We start from the raw sequence: 10,501 nt of genomic DNA on the forward strand, positions 1-10,501 counted from the left end.
ATTGCATTATGTACTATTAAACAAACTTGCACTTCTTAACAGCAGAGTCAGACTTCAGAGGCTGTGTGGCATGTTTATGGGGATGGACTTGTACAGTACACAGAGATTTCTCATTTCTTTTGGTGACCTTGGGCACAGTGACAAGTACGGTTTTTTTCCAGGCTTTGATTTGCCACGTTGAGGTGTTGTGGAAAAGGTGCAATGCAAGATAATTTTGGCTTTTTTTTTTTTTTTTACCCCTCCTGGGAGCATAGAGGAGTAAGAAATACAGCAGCTCCCACTCTGGAGATTACAGGTAATATGGCACACAGCCTTCATAAACATTCTTGACCCAGCCTGATCATACAGATATTGCTCGGGGAGAGACTTTTCACACTTTGATTTGCCTAAAATGAGATGGTGAAGTCAGTGATCAGACTCTTTGAGGTTCCTCACTGAGGGGCCAGCACTGGCTCTGTATCTCGCAGCGTTGGACACATGCACACACATGCCATGACAACCGGGGCGAGCGAGAAACAGACTCCTGCAAACAAACTGCGGAAAATATCCTCAAAGAAGAGGTGATATTGATGTATAATTCATGTCAGAGTGAGAGAAAAAAATACTGAAATGATCCATCTCAAGCCATTGAAGCCAGGTGATAATCCACATGCTTGTGGGGCAGCCCAGGGCGAATTAGGGATGAGGAAACCATTGTACATCCCTCTAAGGTCAACATGAGTTGAACCGGTGATACATATGTATGTTAATTTGCCTAATCTCACTTCTACAAATGTCTTACAGGCACATAAAGGGTTTAACACTAAGACATAATGATATCAGGGCATCAGACGGGGGGAGCTTATGAAAACATGAGGCAACCTGGGCTGTGAATCTGAAACCTTTGTATATGAACTGTCAATATAACTAAATAAAATGCATATGTAAAAAAAGGGAAATAGTGCTATGGAATTATTTTCTTTAAAAATAATAGATTTAATTCATTCTTAACTCGTAAACTATCTATAGTAAACGATGAATGTTTTCTGTTTTAATCACATCTTTGAGTTTTAAATACCGCAACATTTTCTGTGCTTTTTTGCATATTGTAATATTTTTACCATATGAATAAAGTCTTTATTAAAACTCTCATTATCACTTCAGAACTTCACTCCCTTTTTTTCTGAATTAAAGACACATACATGTAATATGTAGCTAAATTATAAATACGCTGGTTCTGCAGGAGGAGACTTTATCACTCATAATCACTTATTAAATCTATTTCTTCCATCCCTGATCATCCTGGTGACAAGAGAAAGGGTAATTGATACAGGACTGCTGCTATATAGGTTTTTTTATGAGTTATAATTGTTTAATATTAAATTTAAATCTTTATTTAATTTAAACAACACATTTTTGTGTTTTCCAAGAGTTGCTAAGCACCTTCACAACATTTGTTTTGTACACCAAGGCCAGATGCTTATCACTATGCAACCATTTATAGTCACTCATCATCTAGTCATTAATAAAACTGATTCTGATTAGAGCAAATGTGGTGTTATGAGAATATTTAGATTATAGACCCATGTGCAAGTGCATATGAAAAAGTAAACCTGCAAAACGTATTTGTGAAATGAGATGAAGGAATTCAAGAAAAGCCAAAGTGAAGGCTGACAACCGAAAGACATGACTTCTGTTCAGGGTCTTTATTTGGTTTTGGTTTAAATAAACTTTTATACAAGAATTACAAAATGATTTCAACTTTCAGTCTTAACCTGGGATTCTGATTTACACCCCCCACCCCCCCCTGTTGTGTTGAGTATATAGGAATTAAAGGAGAGAAATATTTCATCAGAAAAAGTTTCCTCCCCACTCATCTCCATAGTTGCATGTCCACCTTTCCCACTCAGCTCCCATCTTGGAAGGAAAAAAAAAACAAAAAAACATAGGCTATATCTATTCAAAAGGCATTTAGTCCATTTCTTTCTTGGCCGGTAAACCCATTCATCAATTGTTCTGGCTTGTAGATTGCATTCTAATGCTAATCTGGCGTGTTAAATATCTTTTTGTTCCCCTTTCACCGTTTTGTCATTCAGTTTATCCAGTTCTGGCCACCCATTTTATTTATTTATGCGCCTGCTTCCATTCATGCGCTCATGTATTTTTTATTATGTTGTTTCACTGTCATGCAGTGTCAACTCACTCTATTCACTGTGGGCTACTTGAAGGGCTCGCAGGGACAAAGCGTGTACACATTGCAGTGCTATTCACTCCGGCCAGCTGGATCGGCTGAGAAAAAAAAAAAAAACCTTGTGAAAAGAAATCCTCCACAATGGACACAGAAGAAGTGCACAATGCTAACAGTTTTCCAAATACCACTGATTGCTTTCATCACAATGAGGGAAAGCAGCCGCTTTTGCTGAGCTCCACTTCAACAAACAACACTCTCACAAAACCTCCCAACCCACGTTTTGTTCCCAGACAAAAACTCCTCGACCGTCTAAACGCTCCCAGAGTTGAAAAAAAGTTCTTTCAGCTTCAACCCCCCCCCCACCCCCCCACCTCCTTTCTCTCCTTTTTCCTTTCTCCTCAAGGAAAAAGAAAAATATAATAAAAACAAAAAAAGAAAGGGCCAAAAGAAAGAGAAAGAAATGGCCACTGAACTCATAATGCAAGTTCTTTTATGCGGAGCTCTATGTTTTAATCAGCCACATGCTGGATTCACCCCCTCTCATGACACCTAGAATTCATTTCAACAACCTGGATTTTTGTTTTTTGTTTTTTTTTAATTTAACACAAATCCATTTCATTTTCTGGCTCAACAAAAAAAATAAAAAATACACCAAGGATTTGAATGAACGCTAAACACAAATTATTGAAAGAAAAATAACCTTAACATTTTTTGAATATTAGAAAATGAAGTGTAAATACCACCAGTTTTTTTTGTGTTTTGTTTTTTTTGGTACTTCCATGAGGCTGTAAATAAATCGCACTAAAGGTCACTTGCGCGTGATTTTCGGGGTCCAATAAGAAGGAAGTTCCGTGGAGAGAAGTGATCGGGGCGACACAATGGAGAACATAGCGGTGAAAGGGTGTAATTAACCGTGACGGAGATAATTATCCCTGGACTGTCCAAATTAGTTTTGCATAATCGCTCTGATCCTTATGAATTAATCTCTCAGTGTAATCTAGGAGGGAGGAGGGAGGGAGGAGAGGGGGGAGCGTTTGCTTAAATAACGCGCATTACGCGAGAGATCTAATGGTGGTGAAAGTCAACGTGCACGCAGCAACACACACACACACACACACACACACACCATGCACCTGTCGTGCAAGTGAGGGCGTGCACCCCCTCAGGACAGGTGAGCATTTTAATTATAGGCCTAGTAAATGCGCTTCTTTTTTTTATTACTTGTGCCGACTTGGGGGCGCACAGGTTGTTTTTTAAAGCCCCGAAGACGAGTGTGTTCTGCAGCAGAAGCATCCCTCTCTCCATCCCCCTCTCTCTCTCTCTCTCTCTTCGTGCTCCCTCTTTCTTCCTCTCCTTTTTTTTCCTGGGAAACGAAAGCTCAAGAGTTTTATCTTCCCCCATTCACGATTAAAATTGTGATAAATAAGGGGTTTTCTTTTTTGTTGGCTCTTGATTACAATGGTCTGATTTAGATTTCCCCCCCCCCCCCCCCCTCCACCACCCACCCACCCACCACCACAAGTGATGCCATTCACAGCGCATACAAAAGCGGCCTTTGGAGGATACCTTACACTTCACCTGGACCGAGGAGCAGAAAAAGAGAAAAGATAACAATCTTGTTCATCTCACCAAGAACTACAGCCTGCGATCGCCTTCCGTTTTTTGTTTTTTTTATCAATCCGAAGACGCTTTATTGTGTAGTCCTTTTTTTGCTCAACAAGTGAACAGTAGCAATAGGTTTGAAGTACAGAACGGAGGGTAAAGAAAACACAAAAAAACATACAAATTCCATAAGAGTTAGATAAAAATGTTTTTCTTCTTCTTCTTCTTCTTCTTTTTCTTCTTCTCCTCCTCCTGCACACGATACCAGGAGTTGTAGAGTGAGGGATCAAGAAAAAAAGAATTGAGAAGGCTAAACTCCCATTTGCATTTTTAAAATGTTTGTACTTTTCTTTAAACCCGAAAGTTTGCAATGCACTGGAAATTGAATACCACCTTCAAAATAAATTACATCCGTCTCATGTGCAAATATTACAGAACTGGTTTCGTCCTCTTTAGAAAAAAAAAGGAAAAAGAAAAGGTCTGGGTTCACCATAGATTCCACTAAACAATAAATATTACAGACATCTATAAAACGGTTTAAAAACTCAAAATATACACCGGATTTCTAGGTTTCCTGGCCCTATGTCTCAAACACTAAGCCTATAACGGCAAATAAACTAGAGTCATTTTTATCTGTACACATTTACAGTCACTCAAGAGGGAGGATGGAGTGGTGGTGTTGTGACAATCCTCCTTGATCCATGAATTAGACCCCGACAACATGACATCTGAGAGGGAACGCGGTGGTCCCGTGATTGCCACTGTCATTGGAGGCTGCAGGCTGCAGCCCTCGGATCCACCGGGCTCAAGCAGGTGCAACTTGCAAAAAAACAAAAAGAAAAAAACGGTAGAAATCGACCACCTTTCAAAATGAGTTTTCACAAATTGTTCTGATGCCCCTTCCTCTCCAGCGTGTGCCGTGTGTGTGTGTGCCATCCTTCAGTCCTTCCTCTGCGCGCACACAGGGGACGACTGCGTAATAATAGATTAGAGAGTTCTCTAAATAAGCATTACCTTATAGATAAAGGCGTTAATCAATGTACATACACATGTGATATCTGAGACGACGAGCACTTCATCACATGTACAAGTTTGTGCATGCATAATAAAACTCTTGCATGGATAACTTTTTTTTGTTTTGAATGAATTTTCTTAGAGAAGTCCAAACCGGGCCTATCATAACGCCGCAGCGTACGCAGAGTACGGTTCAAGTTGAGGTTTCCCCATCCCGGGGAGCAGAATGTACGCTAGGGGCGGCTGGAGTCCCGCTGAGGGCCAGGCCGAACAGTTACAGGGGATCATGTAGCCCGGGTTCCCAGGGGACGGGTGCGAGTGGGTGTGTGCGTGCGTCCCGCCGCCTACACTCCCGGCGAACGCAGCGGCGCTTCCCGGCGGGTAGCCCAGATGGGAGCCGTACGGAAAGGAAGATTGGTGGGAAAGCTCTGACATCTTGGATCCCAGGTCGAAAAAGGAGTAGGGGTTCGCGGACATGGACGGGTTGAAGAAGACCCGGGCCGCCGCGGCCGCAGCAGCCGCCGCCGCCTTGTCCGCGTGTCCCATGACGGAGTCGGACAGCGCTCCCATGGACAGCCCGCTGACTTTGAGCGCGTCGTGCTCCCCCAGGTTGTAGGGCATGGGGAAGGAGAACTTATCTTTCTTCATCAGAGTCTTGGGCTTCCGTCTCGGTCTGTATTTGTAGTCTGGGTGCTCCTTCATGTGCATGGCTCGCAGCCGCTTGGCTTCGTCGATGAACGGCCTCTTCTCGGACTCGGTGAGAAGTTTCCACTCCGCTCCCAGCCGCTTGCTGATCTCGGAGTTGTGCATCTTGGGGTTCTCCTGGGCCATCTTCCTGCGCTGGGCTCTGGACCAGACCATGAAGGCGTTCATCGGACGTTTGACGTGATCCATTGGTTTAGACATGTTGGCACAAAAGCGATTCTAGAAAAAAAAAAAATAAGACAAAAACGCAGTTTAAAATCAAATTAAACCCAAAGACTAAACAACTTTACGCACAACAAATCCCACACAAAAGTGCCGAACGCTCATTCAAATATCACTCCACGATCCACAACAACCACAGCTCGCGTTTCGCCTATACTTACTTAAAGAGTTCAGTTCTTCATCCCTCCGTTGTACGATCTGCTGAAAAGTACAAGTGGCTGCGTCCTGGCGTGCGCTCAGCTTATGTTTTCTGCTCCATGGTGGCATCCATCAGCGAGAGCCTGTGCGCCTTGAGCAAAGCTGGGTGGAGGGAGGGTGCAAACACACGGTCCTGTCGCCTGAGACTGTCAACAGCAGCAGCGTTTACGCAAGTGGATGACAACTCCCGCTCGCCCCATGTGAAATACGAGGATTTGTGTGGCAGGTAGTGAAAGTGCAAGTGGCGCATGCGCAACAGCAGCAGCAGCAGGACGCGCATCCCAGTGTGGAGCGATTTTTTTCTCTCTCTCTCTCTCTCTCTCTCTCTCTCTCTCTCTCTCTCCCTCAAATCCCACCCTGAGATCGAAAAGAAAAGGCACCTCTTCATTATTATTATTATATATCTTTATTAAGGGCGTTTGAACCCAGAGTGGTGACCTCGTCTGCCGCCTGAGCTCATAGGTCTAATTTTCTGGATTATTGTTTATTCTAATGAGGAACGTGTCAAAATGGAATTAGGCCTTTTTCTGATTTTTAAAAAAATGTCTCCTCTTCACATGGATGAAGGAGGGAATGAGACTCTTTAACACACACATATTATGAAGGTGGCTGCGGCACAGTCAGGTGCATGGATGACATCTGAGTCATCTAACTCTTAAAAAGAAGTTGCCCCCTCTTTCTTTTCCCGCCCTCTTATTATTAAAAACCACTTGTCATTACACGCCTAATCACCACTTCCTCTCTGTTCCATTTGTTTAATTGACAATCTCACAGGCTTGAATCGGCTGTCACTTCTGTCCCTTCCCTTCCCCATGGGTGGCACTGCCATTGGGAAAAAGTGGAGTGTATGTGTGTTTTTGTGTGTGTGTGTGTGTGTGTGTGTGTGTTCGTGTGTGTGTGTGTGTGTGTGTGTGTGTGTGTGTGTGAAAGAGAGAGACAAGAAAAAGTAAAGGAACGTCTTCTTTAATTTTCTAGATATTGTGGCATTTTGGCGTAAATACTAAAATGCTGAGGAGGTCTGAAGTGTTTCTAATCGCGCGCGGTGGAAATTAATTACTTTCCTGAAATCCCCCCTTTTCACTTTCACTTCAAAGGACCTTCCCAAGGGCAGCGAATCGACAACTGGAATTAGGTTGTCGAATATTCAACTAAGCAATTACAGCTATCTGCAGGACTTGTTGAGTAAATTGTAGGTTTAAGTGGTTTGTTCTCGCACCTTCCCCGTTGTACATAATTATATACAGTGCATGTGTGTGGGACAAAAAAAGAAAGAAAGAAATAAGAGAGGAGGCTGCATGGAACAATATCATAAATGAGGAATTAGGCTGTAGGTCGATATAAATGGATGTCAAATTCAATTCATGCACTGTTGTTCTTTTTATTTAACAGTTCAGCCTATTTAGGGAGAGTTTACACAACATCGAATTATTATTATTATTATTATGAATAGTAATAAACGTCGGATAAATAATAGTCCCGATAACATGGGTATGTGAGTTGAGTGAGGACCAATTCCACTAAAATTGTGCGTAATTTCCAGCAGTGCCCTTAATTCCTGCTGGGCGTAAATGTCCCGTTTAATGTGGAATTTTTTTTCTCCCTCTCTGTAAGGAACTTAAAAATAAAGCTGTCTGAGTGAGGCACCATTCTTTTGTCTCAAGTACCTGACAAGGTGAGGATGATCCACGCCACAGAGAGAAGCAGACAGACGTGCTGTATAAACTCTGCAGCCGCAGCATCTCTCAGCACCGTGCGCGCCTCTTTGTCGGCTTGTCATTCCCTTCGATAACATTCCTGCAATGACGCGCTCCGTGCTCTCACTCCGCAGGAGCATCTACCTCTCATGACACAAACCTGGGGGGAGAGAAAATATATAGATATGTGTGCCGTGAATTATGTGAATAAGTTACGGTGAAAAAGTTCATATCTGGAGGTGACCGTCACAAGGTGCGTAATTTTGCGCACATGCCAGAATTTGAACTGGTCTATTTGGGGTATTTGGTGATTTAATATCACTTTCCCTATTCTATTGATTTTATTGTGTACAATTTTTTAATCACATCTTCTCACTGTCTCACCTTCTGCGTCGGTGTGTTTTTTATTAACATGTGTTTGAGGCTGTTACATGATGATGATGCCTGGGCCTGTAACAGGAGGTGAATCCACCCAGTGCATTTCCTACCCATAAAAAAATGTCAAGATTTGTTATATCAATTGTAAAAATAAATTTGCAGGGCGAGAAAACATTAATTTATCCAATTTATTAATTTAGCTGAGATAAGACTCAAGTAATATTAATGTAATAATAATAATAGTAACACCTCCTGTCTGTGTTGCCCCCCCTCTTTTTCTTTTTTTTTTTACAGATGCCTGGGTGTTGAAAATAACACTTAAATAATTCAAGATGAGTTAGTGAGAGTGGGAGAATTACCTGCCGATAAAACCTGAGTCCAGCCTCTGAGACGGAGCCAGCACTCCCACCTCACAGCACACGGTTGATAAGACTGAATAGAAAAATATCATGCAAATAGAAGGCAGACAGCAGCAACAACAAGCCCACGGGGACATTTTCCTATACCCCGGCAGAGATCGCACACAGTTCACTCCAAAGTGCTAAAGCCATCACTCTGAAATAGGAGCCCCTGGAGGTGCAAGAATCTTCATGATAGCAGCACCAAACAGTTTATTCGCTCCCCAACACTCCACATAACTCTGGGATAAAGCAGAAGCAAATTATGGAGAGGGTTGATGAGGATCCCTGGATAATCCCAGTTTGTATAAAGAGGCCTCGTCTATAAAGAATATTGCAGGATGTCTACTTCACCTCCTCTTTCTTTATGAGGTGTTGGGCGTTATTCTCCCGTTGGAAGTGGTGGGAGGGGAGTCAAGTTTGAAAGTAAATTGATTTCAAGGGAACACAAGTTGACCTCCTGCTATCAGATGGCTTTTCCTGGTGAGCATGGGTAAACAACAATATCTGCTGTTTGCCACTTCAAACCCCACAGAGTGGAGAGTATTTACTGCCACATGAAAGTTTGCTCATTACCGAGGAGGTCTGAAGAAAGGGAGAGGGAGGGGTCCTGATTGTGTACCTGATGTGGTTTCCTTTTCAGCTTGTCTGATCACAGCTCTGCCAGGATCTTCCTCCCTTCTTAGTCGTTTTTTTTCTTCCCCTCTTTCAGCTCGGCTGCTCTCACGCACGGAGGCCGGGGCCCAATAAGGCAGATGCACCTCCACAGTTGAAAGTCCCCTCGGTTTCCATCTGGTAATTTCCACTAATGCTCGTGCCAATTGCTCCACTTTTTCCAGATGATCTCCTGATTAGGGATTTATTCCGCAGATAAGCAGCACAAATGTGGGACAAAATATTTCATTAATTTAGCCGAAACCCTATTTAAAAGCATGACTGATGTAACGCTGGAGATGTAAGGGGGAATAAATATAATGTACTTTCATTGACAATCACTGTACATTTTCTGTTAACTCTCTTTCATCACGTTGCCTAGTTATATAAATAAACTCTAGTCGCGGATGATGAGGACAAAGAAATTCATTTTATAAAGAGATTTTTCAATAAGGAAATAAAAATAAAATAGATGTGAATGAATCTTCCAGCAGAGCAAACATGTAACATAAGCTGAAGGACACAAGTGTTCAGTGCATGATGTGAAGGGTATATTGAAAGTCAATGTGTCACTATCACACACCATGAGCTGCAGGATCTTATCTTAAGTGAGCCTTTGATAAAGTGCTAATGACAAACAGTTTAGCGTTGCAAGGGATCCAATTGATTACTATTTAAAGATGATTGCATTTAGATTAGAAGTCATTTTGTCTAATGAGGTTTCTTTACAGCGCCCACAATATGTAGAAAATATGCTTAATTGCAAGGCAATGTAATGATCGGATTGGTGAGGAGACAATGCCCGACTTCAGCGCCACTTCAAATGAGTCACACAGAATGCCTGAATAAATGCATAATTAATGTGAATAAAGTTAATATTTGTTTTTGTGGTTCAGAGAGGTGACCTATTTTGAACGTTGTGTTCTGAAAATATATTCAATAAGTGCCAAATGAGTTGTGCAGTTCTTTAATCGCTCTAATTATACAGTCTTTATTGCTCCTTAGGGCAGACTTTCACGTCTTTGTCTCAGTGGGAATTATTTTGGTGAAGAACCAAAATATTTACTCAACCACAACCTAAATATTACGCATATCAAGAGGAATTGAGAAATAATCCCCTCATAGAGCGCAGTATTAACTTAATCACATTAGTCAAAATACTATTGATAGTGGTCATGATCCCTACTGAGGGAATCTGTGATTCACAATAAAACAGCCATACAAGATAGAACACACTGGAGTGTGTATTAAAGACTGGGGACTGGAACAGGCAAATGGCCCTGAGGAATGTGAGAGTGAGTGAGTGAGTGAGTGTGTGTGTTTGTTTGTGTGTTTGTGTGTTTGTGTGTACGTGCGTGTATGCTTGAATGATGGTAAAGAGGGAGGAAATAGGAGTGATTGTCAGTTGGATCTTGAAGGACCTGAACTGACAGATACAACAAACTTTGAAAGAACATTATGGAGGG

General features: G+C 42.1%; 1 protein-coding gene across 1 annotated transcript; it reads right to left on the reverse strand.

Moving 5' to 3' along the window:
- Positions 1 to 4,948: 4,948 nt before the first annotated feature.
- On the reverse strand, positions 4,949 to 5,692 carry sox21b (SRY-box transcription factor 21b). Its single transcript, XM_061088809.1, has one exon. It carries the CDS (start codon positions 5,690 to 5,692, stop codon positions 4,949 to 4,951), a length of 744 nt encoding a protein of 247 aa, XP_060944792.1.
- Positions 5,693 to 10,501: the final 4,809 nt, after the last annotated feature.

The sequence above is a fragment of the Limanda limanda genome, chromosome 16 (assembly GCF_963576545.1).
Source record: "Limanda limanda chromosome 16, fLimLim1.1, whole genome shotgun sequence".
In the NCBI taxonomy this organism is placed as follows: domain Eukaryota; kingdom Metazoa; phylum Chordata; class Actinopteri; order Pleuronectiformes; family Pleuronectidae; genus Limanda; species Limanda limanda.

Bases quoted from the DNA above. Each gene is read 5' to 3' on its own strand.
- sox21b (XM_061088809.1), bottom strand. From the start codon at position 5,692: ATGTCTAAACCAATGGATCACGTCAAACGTCCGATGAACGCCTTCATG.